The following is a 20,905-nucleotide window of genomic DNA, read 5'->3' on the forward strand; positions in this document are numbered from 1 at the left end:
CAACACAAACTATACATAAAGGCTTTCTTTTTGAGATGTGACAATAAAATGCACAAGACTACCCATTTGAGTTATTTATTCTATATTAGTTAAATTTTTTTAAAGTCACAAATAATACTTTTCCCCTACTTAAAAGTTAAACTACCCATTAAACTTACGCATAATATAGAAAATCCTGAAAATTCTTTTTTACCCCTTCAGTCCATGGATGTACAGTACAGCACTTTTATATTTCATTTTTTCTATTTTATAGATGACAGAAGACCTGGATTTGACATGGGCCGGTGAAGCTGACCGGCAGTTGCAGTAATGGACCCAAGCCATCAAATCAGACACCGTTAGCTTGCTTCACCGTGAGTTTCGTTTATTTATATTGGCTACGAGCTGAGATCTCGAGGTTTCAACTTAAAGGACCATTTTCCGGCTTTGGGTCCATTACTGTAATGCAGCCATTTTCATGTTAAATCCAGGTCTTTTGTCATCTATGTCGATTTCCAGATGATTATATTCAATTATGGGAACATCTCTCACACAGAAGTGGCAAGGAACACCTCTCATACAAAACAGGCAACTGGGTAATGGAATTTGCTTCTTACCACTCCTAAGCTGAAAACAAAAGTCTGAAGTTAGTGAGAATGAGATATAAAAGATGGCACTGCACTGAAGGGGTTAATAAAGCCTACAACTTGTTTCATTAATACAAGCCAAGTCTCTGCCTGACAACAGTATACATCACAGGTGAGCTATATTATATGGACAAGTACAGGTATCTCTCACTCAGTGCTGTTCTAGTTACCATTATTTTAGCTTTACATTACAATTTCTTACACCCTTTTCTAGTTAGAAATGTCTCAGATGTGGGAAAGTGATTTTTCTTTTTCCTGTTGTAAAATGAAAATAATTAACTCAAGCATAAACTACTGCTGGAAATAACTATAGGTGTAGCTTGGCCTGGTAAGTCTTCACTGTCACATTATTTGGTGTCTTTTCCATTGTTTTACAAATGATAATCATATATAACAGCTTATATGCAGTAATATGTGGTGCTACATGTGATTATACTCTTTATTTAAGCTGATCTGGACTCAGGTACTATAAAAATTTCCCTAAGAGGGTCAACCTTGTGACTGCTGGCAATGTATTTCCACTGAACCAACATTATGAATTTTCAGATGACATTAAATTGCTTAACATTACTGTTTTCAGTAACAGAACCTCATACCTAAGCAAGGGATACCTGTGTTTTATTACATGTTACTGGACCATACAAGCATACATTGGACCTTATAATACATCAGCCAGCTTCACAGCACTTGCCTACAAATCTATTAGGAAGATGTCTATTGCTGACCTTAAATATGTGAGTTTCAAGGAAATCTTAGAAAATTAGGCAGTGTAGTGGAGAATAATGTTCTGAAGAGTTTACCATAAGGAAAGCTTTGAAAGTTAGGCACTGTGAAATGGAGGAGGATATTCTGAAGAGTTAACCATTTTCAAACAACAGTGTCTGTTTAATCTATTCTTGATATCTCCAGATACTTTTATAAATGTATGTTTTAGATAGTAAAAACTCTCCAACCACCTCTGGATGTGATGCACAAACACAGTTGTCTCTGACCCAAGGCTTCAACCACCAGGCTACTGAAGTATCCAACAGTAACAAGAATAAACTATATAAGACACCACTGTGATGAAGAGATTATGCTAGGTGAATCAGTATGACAAAGTGCACTACTGACTGAGAGAGTGTTCAACACAAGATATGATGAATGGAGAGGAAAATTTCAAATGGGACAAAAGTATAATGGACACAACTCACTGTGGTTTTGGATGGAATGATGGGATGCTGTGTTGGGAAAAGATGACATTCTCCCATATTCTTAAAAATAAATGGGAAAGGTGGAGGAATTCCCCAATTTCTGACAGTCTTTTATGAAACTCAAGATGTGGGATGCAGGCTAGCCACAGTTATGCTTGTTACTGTTCCAAAATTACTGCCAAAACTTGGGATTTAGCACCTATACCCTCTCAGTTTTAGAAATATGGATGTCAGATGTTTTATTGTCAGGAACATCCAGGGTAAATGGTTAACGGTCAAAGAGGCACATCTATTTACGACTGTTTGGATGACAGGATATGGAAGTAAAATCTCACTGTGTAATATCCATGCTCAGGTATTTGATCAGACAACTCTCTTTCAACATACTATCTACTGTATTTATCATCCAGACTTTAACTGCCTTATCAGGTGCATGGGGGGCCTGAGGCTGGGCTACTTACCATAGTCCAAAAATTTACAGCAAGCCACCAGTCACTCATTCTTGAGTATCATTATGTGAGCAAAAAAACTCCACCCATCACTTGAATATAAACTCTTTTGGGCCTTACCCAGTTGGAGTGCCTTAACACATTAGATCACCAAGACCTTATCATCATGCTTCACCATATGAGATCTACCATTATATATAAAGAATCTCTCCTCAACATTGCCTACAAGCACATATAGTATCATGTACACATTAGCACAATGGGATATTTTTGAAACTCTAGTGTTCTTTGCAATCACCCAGAATGATTTGGTGTTAAATTACCAGTACAGTACTACTGACCCTGTACCAGTTTTTAACTCCTCAGCTGTGACATGCTGTTCTGAAGATATTTCTAGTAGTCTGTGGTGTGCTTTCCAGAATCTGAACTAGCTTTTCAATTTTTCTGCATTTCCTTAACAAACAGAAGGCAAGTTTATGCCCAGCAACACAGGCTGACACAGATTTTGTTTTGTGCAGTGGCTGTTAGTAGCTACTGTATATCCAACCAGCCTGGGTACCAGTCTGCCAATACATGCTCCAATACCCAAAATACAAAATGTGTTCATCTCATCATTATATATGAATGGGAACACCTAGTCTTCCACTATTCTTCACTTGCAAATAAAGACTGATTTCCTTCTGAATAGATGCTAAGTATATATATATATATATATACAGTAAATGAAAAAATGTTTATATGAAATCATCCGCAATACAGGCATCAAGTCTAACAGGTATTCCACAGCCTATGGGTTAAAATACAATTACCAACTATTACTCTGACCACCAAAGTGGTTTGAGACTGAAGAGCAACACCTGACTCAGTACAGAACCATATGATTTCCGGTATAATTTACAATATGCACAAGTAAAATGAAACCCAATGCTACACTACAGTACTTCCCCGAGATATAATACCGTATCCGTATTGCTGCCATAACACAATGGCAATGAGCTGCACTAATTACTGGCAGTGCTGGATGCTTTATGGCAATGGCCTGTACTCTTAAACCTTAAATTACGAAGGTGAAAGCAAACCCCCAATTTTTTAGGGATAATTTCTGAACCTAGTTATGAAGACAGAATGTTTCTGGATAACTGTACTGTACTTTGTAATATTTGTTGTAAGCTGACCTAATCTAATACCAACATGCATTCCACATACATTCATCACAAGTTGGATGCCTGCCTTCCCTTTCATAAATTCAGCTTTAAGAATACTGTAAAACAGGAGAAATGTTCTAACAAGTTTAACAACCAGGTTTTCATCCATAACCATATAAAATATAATATTACAAAATTAAAAATTTTATGCTTTGTTCGTTACCTGCCTTATAAAAATACCTCTTCAAAAAGAATCGGTTTAGCCCATCACCTACCAGGCTTCAACAAGAACATGCAATTGTCATCCTAAACTACTGATACGCAAAATTACTTTCCTATACATTAAAAGTACAGTATTGCAAAAACAGACATTATGAAAAAGTGACTCAGTATCACTTAGTGCTGCATCCAAACTGGGACAGTGTTGTGGCAAGGTCTCAGATTTGTGTTATATATAACTATTAGTATCTTTTCTGACAAGATTTAATTAAATATGTCTGCACTTTGCTAACCCTCTTCATCTGGTTCTTCTTGCAATCTCTCCCTATTTTTTTTTTTTTTTTTCCCCAACATATCCAGTCTTAGTTTCTCTTAGGCCTTATTAACTGCCTTACAATATAATTAAAATATTTAAAAATTAAATGTTTATTTAACCTCATCTAATAATGAAGTACTGTACATAACTTCTAAAATGATAAATAATACATGCATCTGTAAATAGTAATAAAACCTTCAACTCATCACAAACAGTCACACAGTCCTTATATTCTCTGTGTCATCCTTGATTCAAAGCCATATAATTTTCAGTTTATTCTTGCAGCTGTCAGACCATTTTATTCAGGTTAGGGAAAGGCCTCTTGTATTGAAGGTGTTTTTTTTTAGAGATTAATTCAACCTTCTTGGTCTGAAATATCCATCCCCAGTTGAAAATTAACAGCAGATGGCACGAATAAAATAAATAAGATGTTCGCCACCTAAATGAGTTAAGAAGTGTGAAAAGTATAAAGGTAGGATTCCCTGCCCACTATTCAGTACTTATGTTGCAGGCATCCTTATTTAGGTAGTGTATTTATACTGAAAACAATTAGCTAATTTTAAACTGATCATCTGATTGTGTGAATTGCTGAATCTATGTCATCTGGCCTAAATCAAGCAATACTCTTCAGCTGTCTGAAATCCTAGCAGTCATGGCTTGAAAACTGGCTATACGTTATCAAATTCCAACAGTTCGCTGCATTCTCAATGCTATGATTTAAATGAAAAACAGTGTTAAAAGCCCAGCTACAACAGTAAATCTAAAGTACTGCACTGCACTGTAAAAGACAGGGACAACTGATGAAACACAGCATTAAATAAATAATTAAAATCACAAGAAATTTTTCTGGTCACACTAGTCATTACCAGTACTGTAACTAAAGATATGTCCAGATATCAAACAGCATCATTTAATGTATGATAACTCTTTATAATTTACCGTTTATCTATGTAGCTGATAACTACTTAGCACTAAGTAAAAATACACCACTGGAAATTTATATAATACAGTACACCGTAACACATCTTCCACCTCCAGCCAATATATCTCAAGGCTGCAATAAAAAGATTCATTTGACATAGAACTAACAATGTTACTGAATTCAATAAGAAGTACAGTAAGTTAAAAAAAAAAAAAAAAAAAAATCACTGTTGAAGCAGTCCATGAACAAAGCCATTAACAATAACCAGCTCAGTGTTGGACAGGTGTGATAGGATTCATACAGCTGATTCTGATTCAGCACTCAATTACCTTGCCACATTATTCTTTTTACCTTAACTTGACCCGGATTTTCATCTTTTTGTGGTTTATTTCATATAGCTCAATAGTAAAAAATGACAATATTAAGTGCTACATCCTCCTCATGGCACTCCTTGCTAGCAACATAGTCTAGGGTTAATCTGTTGTTATACATGAGCATTCAAGACAGACAGATGTCAACTTCAGGCCACGTTAAAGTGACAAGTATACTGCATACAAGGTTTATTTGTCAACATTACTCAAGACACAGCCTACCGTATCTCCCAACAAAATTATAATATGCCTTATGAATCATGTTATTCAAACAATATTTCAACATGATATCCACTTCCTTCTGGTTATATGTTAAGCTAAACAACAATGTTCCACATGCTTAACAGATATCCACTGTCATATATGAAAAAAAAAAAAAAAATCAAGAAAACTGTTACTTGATGGATATTCAAGCCCATGCAACAGTTTCCATATCCAAAACTGTGCTTCTTCATATTGCACTGGCTTACTCAGTTTCATGGACAGTATAAAGACCTTTTCCCTAGTATACTCTTAACTACTGTGTTACTGTGTTACTCTTTACCGCTACGATGCTGTTGCTATAAAGAGGAAAGCAACATTCCATTCTTTTTTCCTGAATGGGTAAATGTAGAGACCATACAGAAATACAATAATACTGGCCTGGTTTTTAAGTCAAAATAGTTTTTGATAATAAGAGTGTCTACCAGCATCAGATGGTTTCACTGTTGACCCTGCTGCATGGTATCCATGCACATAATTTTACCAGATTTTTTTTTTTCCATTTTCAATGCCATTCAATTAACACCCATATACTGTAATTAAAATTATAATATTCACAACTATACAGCACACTTGAAGTGTAAAGTACAGTACACAAAAATCATATTAAAAAGTGAAAAAAAAAAAAAAAAGGATTTGCTCATCTGACAATGATGATATCAACATTCAATGTATTAATGTACTCCCTCACTATTCGGTACCTTCACTCTGTACCTGAGTAATGAGAATATGATGATGAATGCATGTGTAGTACAGTAAACAGTAATGAAGTGCTTTTGTCAGTCCTACATACAGTACTTAATATCTGAATTCATACTGTAAGAGCTATTGAGTACTTGTGTCAAAAGACTTACCAATACTCCCTCATTATCAACAGGGGTTAAATTTCTAAGATGTCATCTACATGCAAAACCCACTGATACTGATTTTCAGATGGATGCCTTTATGTATATTCACTATACAATTCTTACACAACCACTCATATACTGCTAATGTGATTTTTAAAATTTTAAAGCCTTTCCTTTGTACATATCATTCCACCACTGGCCTGTCTCATCTGTATTGAATACTTTTCAGCTACAGGCACAAAGAATATTGTTATTATTACAAGTGAGAGACGGATGTGTAAATGGACATGAGATGAATCAAAAGCAGGTAACTTGCTATGTATGTAAGACAAAGGAAACAGATTGGCATTGCCTGCATGCATGTTTATGTAAAAATTTTATTATTTTCCACAGAAGGAATTACAGGAACTACGAATATTTTATCTATTAACAGTGAGAGTGAGATGCACAGAGGGAAATGAGTAGAGACAAAAGCAAGCAACTAACAGGTTGGCAGGAAGACGTTGCCTGTGACACCTGGCAGATAGAGTGGAATTAATTTTTCAGTCTGCCTAGAAAATGTTTAATAAATAATTCCCAGTTTTTAAAAATTCACCAGTAGTTGACACTGTCAAAAAAATCCCATCAACAACAAGGGAGCACTGTACTATACTGTACTACTCCACACACACCACTGAAAAACACCAGAGTATTTTGTTTTATCACATACAATTATTAAACAAAGTTAAAAAAGCAAATTTACTTCTTTACACATACATACACGATGATGATGATGGCTTCTTTGCACATACATAATGCACCAGGTAACACAATTTCATTATTTTTCTCCTTAATATCATCAACAAGTATCCAATATAATTATATATGCCACTTGATTATCTTGTAAGGTATGAAGCCATTACGACAAGGATTCTTAACCTTTTTCATCAAGTATCCCCCATTCCATCTTCCACAGGTGGTATTTCTGCTTCCCACTCTGAATACAACACATAGAAACTTGCCAGCATTTACTCACAAATGACCATGAACAACTGAAATCTGGGAGAGTCTCAGGTGCTACTACCATAGCTCACAACTCACTGTTACCACCAAAAAAAAAAAAAGGGGGGGAGGGGGGAATTGTAATTTTTTTACTTAGTGTATATTCCCAAATGTCATAAACTCTTCATGTAGATGTTATATGGCTGACCCAAATACAGGAAAGAGAAGGGAGACTCCCATCTTGAAGAAATGATCAAATGAACTTTCCTCTCCTCATCTGTTATTACTGTTAGTACATCACAAAATTTCTCTCCAATGCCCAAATTTCACCCCAGGGGAAAATTCTACCATGTTAACAACCCCTGCATTACAGTAATGATGACAGGAGTGAAGAGGATGGAATAAAGTGAGACACAACATGATAAGATGTCAACAGAACATAAAGACTGCACACAAAAATAGGTAAGGAATGGATGAATGTGCCACAGAAAAAAAAAAATGAAGAAGCTGAACCAGGAGGCAGAAAGAAGGAAAGGGACTACAGTCTAAGAGACAACAGGGAAGGAGGAACAATAAGAAACTAAAAGAGAAAGGACTGTTCTCTGATCATGCCCGCTACATTATAGTTAATCTTGTATTTTGCCCACTTCTCTCAAATTCTCACGCATTCTATTCTACACTACACTCCAGACACCTTATACCACATTCTCATCTTCTATCATTAGCATGGAGAGTTTAAAATGGGCCTTTTCATAATATGTCAAGAGCTGCATTTTAAACTGTAAAATGGTAACATCTGTTTTACATACAATGCCTCATGCAGTCTTGTAGGTTACATATAAACAGTGAAACAGTTAATCATTAAACGTAAAGCACAGCATACACATTCCTTCATTTACCTAGCAAATACTTTTCATGTAAACCCTTCAGAACTGACAGAGCACCCCTTTGGAAGCTGCTTCAGTCACACATAATGATATGGATTCAGTAACTGAGTGCGCACACCTTCTTCAATTTCCATATTCATACCAAAACTTATGCTCAAGGGGATGCATTCTCATCCCATCTACTTATGAGGCCTTCTTGCACCTCCTCATTACCTCTTTATTTCTGCATTTGACATGTAAATATTCTCTTTGATGTTAAGAATGAATTTTAAGCCTGTATTAAAGAGATATAAACAGCATAGAAGAGCACACTACGTGTAACACTCAAGATAAATCACTAAAACAGAGGTGCCACAGAGCCTCCTGACCCCATCATAAGACATACTTCTTAGTTTACTCTTGCAATTGCCAGATGACTTTACTTAGCTTAGGAGACCCATTTTAAATTAGGGAAGTAAGACATAACTGGAGCCAAGTTACTCAGCCCGGACAGTGATGGCAAGAGTGAAGAGCTGCTTGCCCCAAGAAGTAGGTCAACGTCAGTAGTAAACCTCAACCACTCCTCGGAAACAGACCCACCCCCACCCCAAGGACCAAAGCCAGTTGGAGCATCTTAACTCACTAAACCATCAGGTATCTAAAAACCTATATGAGGACAATGATGAGACTAATGCACTATATCAGTACATCGCATAAAGGTCCAGAGGCCTATCTCTGATCTTACTTTGTGAAATGGAAAACTGTCTCATAAAAGAGAAAGTACCTGTACTGTATTTAGGTGTGACAGTGGATTACACTAAAGGTTCTTCCATATTTGGATAAAATCATCTGGAAAGCAAGAATAAAATAAAGTGACATACCTGGGATACAGGGGCAAAGCTCAAGTGAATACACGCTTGGATGTTCCTCAATTGTCGGTAGCCCTCTTACGGCGCTTGCTGAGAAGTGAGTTGTTGGCATGGTCAAGTGTCTTGATCTGAAGTGTGTCATAGTCAACCCGCATGGTGGCCAGAGAGCGGGTCATCTCATCCTGTACCTCCTGCCACAACTCTCCCTCCTCACGCAGCACCCGCGACGTATGCAGTGGAGTCTGGGGCACCTCAGTGTATTGCTGCAAATGGTATAACAGTGTACAGTATGTCCTATTTAGAAGTTATATTTAGTACTGCATTTCATACCTTGGCAGCCCTCCTCATGCAGCACCAATGATGTATGCAGCAGCATCTGGGGAACATTTGTGTACTGCTGTTGAGGGTACAGGACAGTATGATCTTTAGCGATAGTATTCTCATTAGCTTAGGAGACTTACTAACATTTCTTCCTTATCCACTTTATTTCTGCATATGAAGCTTGAATGCTATACGTTATTTTGGAAATCTATATCAATATTACAAGGGCTTCAACATCACACATGAAAACAGTAAGGTGCATAATACACAATAAACTGCTCAGATAAGGGCATTAGCAGGTTTCCTAACCTCACAGGAATACAACCTCAAATCCTAACTATCAGTTTTTTTGTTTTTTTTTTAACTAAGTTTTTACTATGATACTAAGAGCTTAGAATACTCAAATCCCACTAAACGTTCAGGTTACATTCAAGGAATATCAAATGCATAATGACTGATGCTAAATCAAACGCAGGAATTACACTGAGAGTATAAAAAACATGGCAATCATATAGTGATAAAACAAGAGCACTTGGCAGGAGATTGTAGCAATCATATAACTGATAATGATAACTGTACAGTAAACTCTAAATTATATGGTGTAATTCAGCCAAGCCCTTGCCAGATATTGCAAAACATCAGATACTGCATCCAGCTCAATATTCAGCACTGAGCCAGATATTGCAATATTATCCGTCTCAACTTTCTATCCTAAAAACTTTCACATGAGTCAAAGATGAAAATTAAGCATAAAATATAATAACGATAAAATACAGTAATACAATAATACAGCACCGACTGGCTACCATTTACAAGCCAGGTGATATAAAGTACCTCGATGCTGGATATTGCATTGAACTGCCGGTTACCGTTTCAGAACCGGATATTGCATTAACAGAGCCAAACTAACAGCGCCAGATATTGCATTAGGCCAGATAATGCAATCACAGATAATTGAGAGTTTACTGTAAAAACAAAAAGAGGGGCTAAAATGTTAAGATCGTATAAGGGATTGATCACGTAACAGGATTGTATAGTGGGATCTGTGTGAACAGAAAAACTGTTAATTAATGTTCCACTGACATCCTCTGACCCCAGACCTTTAAAACCATATCACAAAGGCAAAAAAGCAGTGCATACAAAGCAACACTCCAGTGCCTACCACAATCCATTTGTTCTTCATCACATCAAAAATGGTAAAGCGTTCCTCAGGGTCAGTTCGTAGCATGCCCTTGATGAGATCCTTTGCATCCTGGCTCACGTTGACCCACTCAGGCTTGGGGAAGGTGTACTGGCCAGTGCGGATCCGTTTCTTCATCCCAGGAGATATTGCATGGCCGTGATTACTGTAAAATGGGGGGAAGCCACACAGCCTGCAAACAATAATATATCACCACCACCATCAATGTCATTGTACTTGTCGCTTTTATCGTCGTCATCATCACCACTTGTCTAATTCAACACTCAAAATCCTTTAGTGCCCCTAAATGAGTATGAGTGACTAGCTGTCACCACTGAGCAGATATGAGCAATAAAACTCAAACATTTAATGGATGAAAATCCTTACTGGCCACATTTGGTTGGAGCACCTTAACTTTACTAGACCAGGGGTTCTCAAACTTTTTCAACCCATAACCCATTTAGTGCTTGCTCAGAACCATATATAAAATTTAAATTATTATCTCCTTAACTTCCTTATGAAACTTTTCCGTCTAAATGCAGCCCATCAATAAAGAAAACTATTTAATCCAGCATTACCCCATATTTCTGTTAACTGTCTTGTTATCTAAAGATGGTCTCCTACTTTGACAACAATATCTATACAAATCATCATCTTCATTTTGTTCAGGGACTGGGAAAACAGAACACAGCACTCCCTACATATTCCCTTGGTCATGAAATATGATTTAAAGGAATGTGAGAGGTGGGCTGAAAGCCCGTCTTGTACTGACATAGTAATATAGCAACTCCACTGCCCTGCACGTGTGCTGTAAGCAGCCTCGTACTTCCTACGGCAAAATCAGAGGGGGACATAGTGCAATACTGTACCTGGGGCTTCCTTTCTTCTGTGATTCATCTCCCCAAGGAAATCACTCAACCATGTTCATGATCTGGTCATAAAATGCACAGCAGATATAGGACACTTGATTAGAATGATCATATTTGGGCAGACAAATAACTTTTACCCATATCAAGGTCATTGTATGTACGACTACTGCTAAGTAAACATTCAAAACAATTATCATATTTTAATGATTATGATGTATAACAATGGTATGCACTCATAACATGCAACATAAGATTCAGCTATGATTTAATATAACTGACATGATTTGCCTTTTTAAGCTTCCAAATGACTGCAATTTAAAAGTTATCCAGCAAAACACCTCAGAATTTTTTACAACTCACAATTTGAATATCTGTTAACTAACCCACCAAGCATACACTTGCTTATGTGGTTACCACCCAACACAGTAAATGGTTTCCTGGGATCCCCTCCCCCCCCCAAAAAAAAAAAAAAATTGTCTTCCAGTGTAGACTGAGCTGCCTCAAGGCAGTGCTGTATCAAGGTAACAGACTAAAACTTTTATCTACCCAAGCACTTGCTTTGTTACTATCATATATACTATAACAATATGTAAAACAAATTATATTACAAACATATGACAGCAGATTATAAATAAGAATCTGTAATTCTATAATTCTAAATCCCCTGTACCTGTAAATCCACAGGCAGCCCTCATTACTCATAAAGGTCAGGGATATATTTCCAAATGTGACATCTTTATTTATTATTTTACAGATACTTTTATGGCAAATGCTCAGACGAAGTTGTATCCATTATGCCACCTCTCCATGCCTTCCACTGTGCTACGTGGGCATCTGGTAGCGCTCGTGACTGGACTGTCACACTGCTATATTGCAGAACATCTGCCTATCAGAACTCTTTCCTTCCCTGAACTGCATTGCTTTGGAACTAACTTCCCCTGAGTTGTTTCCCTCCCAAACTTCAACCTATAGCTGTTCAAATCCAACTGTTACAGATTTTTTAATGAATGAAGGACACCAGTGATCCGGTGTATGGATTTCTTTTTTTTAATTCATTTGTTTTTCTTTCCTCTGTTCTATTACAAAACAAAAAAAAAAGTGCACATAACTGGTACCATAAACTAGGGGAAACTAGCATATCAGCTTTTGAGGTAGCAGTGAAACTTTAATAGGTATTACTATTTATAATTTACTGTGGACTTAAAAGCAAATAAAAAAGGTCATCAATCCATCCATCATCCAATCCTACACTGCCCCATAAGAAGAGTAGGAGCCCGGGGCTAGGCAGTTGGTCCCGACATTTAAGATAAGAGTGACCTGCCTCACTCATCCCTGAGTGGCATTACATGAGCAATCAACCCCAACCACCCCTTGGATATAAACCTTCACGGGCTCAATCCAATTGGAGCACAATAAATACCCACTAAACCACCAGGCGCCAAAATTTGGTTATATGGTTACCACCCAGCGTAGTAAATGGTTTCCTGATGTACAGGAAACCATTTGGCTCGTCACTCAGTGTAGAGTCACCCACAGGTAGAAGGAAGAGGAAAGAATGAAGGAAAGAAAGACAACTTATAATAATAACACAGTAAATGAATTATTGACTCTTATTGCCTCTTAATACAAAAAGATGGTATACTCACAAGATATACATTATAACACCTAAAGACCATATGTCACAGCTTTTGTCATACTTCTCAGGTCCCAGCACCTCAGGAGCTGAAGGAGAAAGTCACTCTTGTAACATCAAGAGACTTATACTGAAGGCATTAATGAAGGCTACACAATGTCTAACTCCTCCACTAAAAAAAATAAGATAAAAAATCCAAAACTGAATAAAATCATCTCACGGTAAAAATAACCGAACATCATCTTATTAAAGGGATTATTGAAGGCTATATCTAACACCCATATATTCGTTTTTGTTTTTGAAGGCTCCAACATACTTGCATGCATCGGCCTCGGTCACCTAACGGTGGCTCTCCATGCTGCTAAACCTCTGGCAGCCTCCCTGTTCCGTCCCTTAACCCTGAGATCACACTTAATGACTTTGTCCCAAATCTTTTTCGGTCTGCCCTTCACAACCCCACCCCTAATATTAACACTTCTCACTTTCTGTACCCAATTATCATCCCCCATTCTCTCCACATGCCCAATCCACCTCAATCTACTTCTCCTCATCACAACACCAATACACTCCAGTCCCATCCTACCTCTCAACTCTTCCATCATAAACCTAGCCCCCCCCAGGTCTGGGACGCACTGCACATCCACCTAATCATTGTCATTTCTGTATGTTTGAGCCTGCAAATATCCTCTCCCTTTACTGCCCAGCTCTCACTACCATACAGCATTACACTCCTAACACATGCTGCATACAAAGATCCCTTAGCACGGAGGGAGAGCCCTCTCAATGTCAAGAGAGACAACAGCTCCCTGAACTTCTTCCAACCACTCCTTACCCTAGCCACAGAGCTAGCTCCAGCCCCACCTCCAGCATATAACATATCTCCAAAATAACAAAACTCTTCCTCACACTTAAGACATTCACCAGCAAGTTCAATCCTTTCATGCCCGACAATCTCCACCTGCTCACCCCGGCACACCGCACACAAAAATTCAGCATTATCTCGCAGGCTACCTCTAATACCACTACATCTCTTAAGCACCCACTTATCGCAAACATTGCACAAGATGGAATTATTTCCCACGCCCTTATGGCAAATTGCACATGGCCACTCTCCTTCTTCTTCGACAGTACCGCTACCAATCCTACATATCATCACTTTTCTTTATCTGCATTTACTCAGAAGCCCTTGTGCCCCAAACCATCTCTCCACTTCCAAAATCCTTCCTCCGCCTCCCTTTCATTCTCTACAATCAACAACAAATCATCATCATACAACATCTCCCACAGGAGTCCATTTCTGCAGTTACGTGAGAGGGTTCAGTTCAAAAAGTCAAACCTAAGGTGAATAAAATCATCATGGGACATCAAGAATAAAACCATAATTATGTCCTTTGACTGTAAGGGTTGATATACTAAAACAAATTACAAATAAAAATATTTCTTAATTCGGACACAATACAGAGTCAAAAGCATCACAGGTGATCAGCATCTCCCTTGAGACGTCTAACACTTTCCAATGTCTTCCCCACTGTCTCAGTGAACTCACTCTCACCTTATTATCACCTTTTAGCAAATGGATTTATCACTTGTCCACATTTTAGTGTGCTGGAGGTTTTTTTATTATTGCTTTCACGTATACCAAAAACAATTACATCAACTATTACTTACCTACATAGTACGGAGTGTAACATGGAGTTTGTAACGATTCTTTGGAAAAAGTTTCTTTTGCAAATCCAAAGTCTGTCAGTTTTAGTTTTGCATCATCACCTGGAACATAATATTTTAAGGCATAAATCAACAACAAATACATCATACCACATGCTAAAATCTGTTCTTGTGGTCTCAAACTGACTGAATGCGAGCCTGGTAAACTGTAAGCAGAAGCTGTCCTTCTCTTGCAGTCCACCATCCCCCTTAGAGATTTGAGATTTGAGGGACATTTGTTTAACCAGGCAACAAAGCTGCTTGGCTATATTGGTGGTACCACATGTTATTCCTTCCCCAGCACCAAAATCTTATTAAATACACTACTGTATATCATAATTTATTCAAACATGTGTCATGCAAAGCTTTACCGCCATGATGAAGTTTTTTATATTGTCTGAATGCAGCACCAGGCTGAAGGAGTTAAATATAATCTGGTAACATACAAGGTAGGGCAGTGGATGTTGGAGTGCCCCTAATGAGAGAGAGCAGTGTTTGGAAACTTCTTGTACTGTTGTTTGAAGATGATGCTGTGTTGTTACGTGAAGACGATGGGGAGCTGCATGGCTCGGTGATGAAGTTTAAGAGAGTGTGTAAGAAACGGAATCTAAAGGTGAATGTAGGGAAGAGTAGAGTTATGGTTTTCAAGAGAAATGAAGTCAATGAATGTATTGTGAGGTTGGATGAGGAGGAAATAGAAAATGTGAGTGCATTTAATTTCTTGGGCAGTGTGATGAGTAAGGATGGATGTTTAGAGAATTAAGTGCCCAAAAGGGTACATCAAGGAAGAAAGGCTGTTGGTTCCCTGAAAGCAGTGATATGAAACAAGGAAGTGAGCATGGAAGTGAAAAAGTACACTGCATGACAGTATTGCATTGTGACACCAACTCTAATGTATGGAAGTGAAGCTTGGACATTGTTGGAGGGACACTAAGTCAAGAGTGAGAGCAGTGGAAAAGTTATCTGACAGGAATATGTGGACTCACATGGAAAGACAGACTGACAAATGAGGAAGTGAAGGAGCGTTGTGGTGTGGATATGATAGAAAGCGTTATGAGAAACGCACTGAGGTGGTTTGACCATGTGGAGAGGATGGAGAGCGAGAGACTGATGAGGAGAGTGTATGTGAGTGAGGTGGAAGGGGGGAGAGGGAGGGGGAGGCCAAGGATGAGATGGAAGGATGGAGTGGAGAGGTATATGAAAGACGGGGGTGTAAGTGGTGAGCAGGGCAGTGAAATGGCTGGGGATAGGGCGACATGGAGGCGATTTATTTGTGGCCACCCCTTACGGGATTAAGGCATCTGGCAATAGATGGATAGAACATACTCATGCTGGTATACAAGAGGTTTTCCGGCTTCAGGTCCCTGTGTGCAATGTTGAGGAGGTGGAGGTGCTGCACAGCCACACAAATCTCCCGCATAATACATGCCGCCTCTCGTTCAGTGAATGCCCCATCTGCTCGATCCTGAATACGCTGAAAGAGCTCTCCTCCCTCCATACTGAAATCATGAGACATACAGTAATTATTATCACCACCATTATAACATTACTTTCACCTGACTCCTAAATACATTAGAAGAGCTCTCCTCCCCCCATCAAGATCATCATCTTTCAATACCTTGCTCTCTCCTGGAAACCAAGACAGGAGATGGCCCTAACTGAGCAACCTCCAGGCAACTTTACCCTCACAATTCTCTCTTACTGTTTCAAACACTCCTCAACCACTTCCTTCTCTTTCACCAATACACTGCTCCCCCTCCCCCATACTGTATTAACATTATTGTAACCATCATAAACATAACTCTATATCCCACTAAAACCAGAATTCACTGGATGAGCTCTCCCTTCTCCATCACAATCATCGCTGTCAGTCATCATCATCATCAACATAACGTTAATTCCACTTGAATCCTAAACACGCTGGAAGAGATCTCTTTCATACTGAATTATTAGGATATCATGTACCCCTCACGGGATTATGGCGTATGGCAATAGATAGATAGATAGATAGATCATCATCATCATATAATAAAAAAGATATTCCTATGCTGAATGCATTCAAATAAAAAAAATGCATCAACACAGACTACTGATGAGGTTAATACTTACCACTCCATAACAACTAGCAAACACTTCTGATTATTGTACACATTCTCATAGACATCTATTATAGCCACCACATGGGGGCAGGAGGACCCTCGACAATGCAGATCCACCTCACGACGAGACTTGGGACTGTCACGCAACACCTGCAATTCAGGAAAAATTATTCAATGCTAAGGATATAAAGTCTGTGTGCGAGAGTAAACTGCTTGAATTCCCCCAACTCATGTTATATATTTTTCACATACTGTACTGTAAATCTTGCTACTACAAGATTATTTTATTCATCTTAGGAGGAACTTTATCTACAGTACTGGAGATGTTAAATACAGGATAGCCTCCATCTACCCCTTGACAACAAGATGTCTCTCCTTACAGTGAATAAAACTACGGTACTTCAGTAGCAAGACTAAATTTTAAAATATAAATTTATGTCAAAGGAGTTAAGTTAAAACCACAGAGGAAGAGTTAAAGAGTAGTTCATAAGGAGAATTTAATAAAAGGGGGAAATAGAAAGAAGAGTCAACATCACAACAGTTCTTCAGTATGAAACCTACATTGGAACAACATATAGTACATACAGATTGGCATATACTGTACACTGCATCAGTTACATATGGTACACTAATATACTGCATTTCAAATGCAGTAGCTACACAAAATCCTTACCATATGTTGATGTCTTTCAAAATACAGATATGTACCAAAATAATTTCCATATACCACAACTGATACTGTAATGTAAACTGGAGGAAACCAGCAAATTGGCTCTATGGGTAGCAACAGAATTTCAAGAGACATTAATACCTACACTAACAAAGGTTAGACTTTGGTGTGCATGAAAATGAAAAGTCATGAGCAGTGGAAATGAAGTTAAAATGACAAATGTGTGTGGAGTGCAGAATGGAACGGATTTGGAATAATGTGATTCAGTAAAGGTTCAGAGTTTGGAAGTCTGTGGCCATCAGAGTCAGAGAGTTTGCTTAAATGGTATGGTCATTTAGAGAGAGTGGCTGTGAACAGGGTGGTAAAAAAGGTCTCTGAGGGTGCTAGAAGGTGAGAGGAGGTATGCTCAGCCAAGGAGAAGGTTGATGGACATGGGAAATGAGTGTGTGAGTAAGCAAGGTGTGGAGGTTCATGAAACTTGGGAGCTGACAGTGGGTGGAGCTGCACAAAAGAATTTTGTGCGGATGAGCACATGACTAGAGTTTGGCATGTCTTTTTTACCTTCACAGTCACTGGAATGACCCTGTTTGATATGTGTGAAGCACATATACATGGAAGGGTTGCCTGTGAGGTGGAGCCAGGGCTCTTAGGCTTGAATGGTTAGCAACTGTGTGTGTGGCCCATTTAACCGAGCAGACTTTGTTCTCATTCTACACACTCTAGGCCCTACCTCACTCTGTCCTTACGTGAAAAAAAGAGCTCTGGATGATGATATTTCTTACAATACTGTGAACTTAATAATATAACAGAAGGTTGAAAAAAAGGTGACACAATGACGACTCTCTGTACTATACGGTACTACTATTTGCTAGAAAAGTGCTCCTGTCATATCCATTTAGATACACAAAACACTCTAAAAGGTTATTCCTTGACAGAATACCAAAGACACACTCAAGTCCTTGGTCTGATTTGCTTTCCTTACTTTTTTTTTTTTTTTCCAGCAGCCAAATATAAACAACAACAAAAACTACCTGTTAAAGTTCCACTACCACCAATAAAACTGGTTTGCAAGTTTCCCAATTTATATGTCCAGTTGTATGAGAAGAGAAGGTAAGTTGAAACATCCCTGACCAATAATTAAGACTACCCATATCATTTCTGACTCAATCACCTAAAAATTAACTAATGTCCTGTAAGCCAAGAAACCATTTACAACACTGGGTGGAAACCATATAACCAAACCATACGTGCTCCCTACGTGTCAGCAAGTGGGTTGGTGGAGGGTTAGTGCCCCTCACCGTAAAATACATAACTCAAAGTCAACTGGCCACCCCTTACGGGATTATGGCATCTGGCAATAGATAGACTGATATTTTGCTAAAACAAAGTGTGAATATCTGTATGACTCATTTCATTCTGTACTCAGATGCTGATTTCACCTTCTTTACCAGGTGTTTTCTTGTCCATTTCAAAACTTTGCCCATCCCATTTACAACTATAAGAAATGGGTGAGTGAATCAGAGAGGGTAGCCTGTTAGCGAAGGCCAGGGTGAAATGGAGGCGATTCATCTGCTGCCAACCCTTGCATGATAAAGGCATCTGACCACAGATATACAGTAGATACCGGTAGTTTATGTAGGAAATACAATTATGATGATGAAATGCCTATCGGTAGTGATTCAGTTATCTTTCTTGCTGTCTCTGTTATAGCCTTGAGAAAACCTAGTATAATCCTTGATTGCTACACGTGACACTTTTAAGATAGAGTTATGCCACAACACTACAACTTGTCCGTCAAGGTGAGTAAGACTGGCAAAAAATTATTACATGAGCTCACGTTGACTTGCCCGTCAAGGTAAGACTGGCAAAAAACTATTGCATGAGCTCACGTTGCTAAATGGAACAGCAAACTAACCTTACTCTTACCTTCAAGGCATATTTCTTGTTATCCGCCTTACTGAAACACTCCACCACTTTACCATTAATGCCCAAGCCAAGGACATTGCTGGATATCAGGTAATCCTCCACTATGGGTTTAGACTTTGTGTTAAGGACGCACACCCCCGCACGCCCCCTGCTCCCTTCGTCCACTTGGTCCACCATCATGGGCTCCTCCATAGTGCCCGCTTTATTGCTGCTCACACCACTGGCCTCTCTAGCATGTCCACTGGTTCAAGGAATCTCAGAACCTCACGCAACCACAGGTAAATACACAGACACAACACCTCCACACAACCCGCCGGAAGCTGCTGAGAGACCTGTCCCTTCACGTAATCAGGATTATTAACTTTAGCCGTTGTCATTTTGAGAGACACTAAAATTTCAAAAAATGTATATTTCTGTTGTCAGATATAACTAAATATATGCAACATTGCAATATGATTGTAATCACTATTTTTAATCAATTTCTTATTATTGTACCGTATACCATTAGATTTTTTCCTCCTCTCTCGCAATCTTAGGTTTTCTTTTTTTAAGGCAGGGAAAATTGGACATTTTGTTAAACGCTGAGTATAATCAGGCTAAATATGCCGACCAAGTGAAAATACTAGGCAAAAATCTGTCATTATTCGTCACCGCAAGAGTCATGAATATCAAACAGGATGAAAGGGTATAACAAGAGTCTTTCTCCGTTTCCAAGAACACCTTATAAGGGGAAACATGCCTGTATTTATAAAATCAAATATTGTCATGAAAATTATGAAGACTGCAGTTTCTTAAGACACTACCCACGAATCGCATCAAATGTTTGTCTTTATGGTATTTTAATGAAATTTCAAGGTGTTACACTGACTAAAATGCAGGTGAATAGCAGAGTTTTCGCGTTTTTAACTTACGATGATGCTTATTCCCTCTGCCGCATAAAGTAATATAAAGACATCATAAAATACGAAAGAAGAGCATTAAGACGAGGCGATATGGTAAGTCTGATATATGTGGCGTTAACTAGACCAAAAATGAGCACCAAACATTAAGTTTAATCAGTGTACCTATCACAGAGATGGGTGAGATGACATTATCTGTTCACAGAGGCCAAGAAAACAACAGAGTGCAAGAGAATTTGGTCATAAGATAGTGGACCCAGTGCGATTCATCAGTTTTTCATGGTTATTCTGCTACGTTAGTTTGCTGACTTGCGTCACGATTCCTTTATTAGGAGTCTATTATGTATCCAAGGTAGGTCTGTGCTTTTCTAGCCCTGTACCCTCTTTGGCCAAAAGCTTCCGAACAACATATCTTAGTCCTAAACCTTAAACGTCCAGAAAAATATGAAATACGGTATTTTAACCTTGCTACTGCAAGAAAATTTTACTCGGCACTGAGCAAAACCCTATTAAACTGAGTTGATTATCTTCACAGCAG

At 38.4% G+C, this 20,905-nt stretch overlaps 1 protein-coding gene across 1 annotated transcript; it reads right to left on the reverse strand.

The window, feature by feature from the left end:
* Nucleotides 1-9,083: 9,083 nt before the first annotated feature.
* On the reverse strand, nucleotides 9,084-19,660 carry MAPk-Ak2 (MAP kinase-activated protein kinase 2). Its single transcript, XM_080283060.1, has 7 exons — nucleotides 19,469-19,660; nucleotides 16,883-17,022; nucleotides 16,100-16,272; nucleotides 14,738-14,836; nucleotides 13,083-13,158; nucleotides 10,550-10,760; nucleotides 9,084-9,329 (listed from the first exon to the last, which is right to left on the reverse strand). Exons 1-7 carry the CDS (start codon nucleotides 19,658-19,660, stop codon nucleotides 9,126-9,128), a joined length of 1,095 nt encoding a protein of 364 aa, XP_080139186.1. The 3' UTR covers nucleotides 9,084-9,125.
* Between the last annotated feature and the right edge of the window lie 1,245 nt (nucleotides 19,661-20,905).

Source organism: Coenobita brevimanus, chromosome 96, assembly GCF_032717465.1.
Source record: "Coenobita brevimanus isolate Jiangsu-jjx chromosome 96, ASM3271746v2, whole genome shotgun sequence".
Classification (NCBI taxonomy): Eukaryota; Metazoa; Arthropoda; class Malacostraca; order Decapoda; family Coenobitidae; genus Coenobita; species Coenobita brevimanus.

Coding starts and splice junctions, on each gene's coding strand:
- MAPk-Ak2 (XM_080283060.1), bottom strand. CDS start 19,660: ATGGAGGAGCCCATGATGGTGGACCAAGTGGACGAAGGGAGCAGGGGG. Junction 10,761..13,082: donor GGTGTTATAATGTATATCTT/GTGAGTATACCA, acceptor TATTGTTTGCAG/GCTGTGTGGCTTCCCCCCAT. Junction 9,330..10,549: donor TGAAGAACAAATGGATTGTG/GTAGGCACTGGA, acceptor TACCATTTGCAG/CAATACACTGAGGTGCCCCA.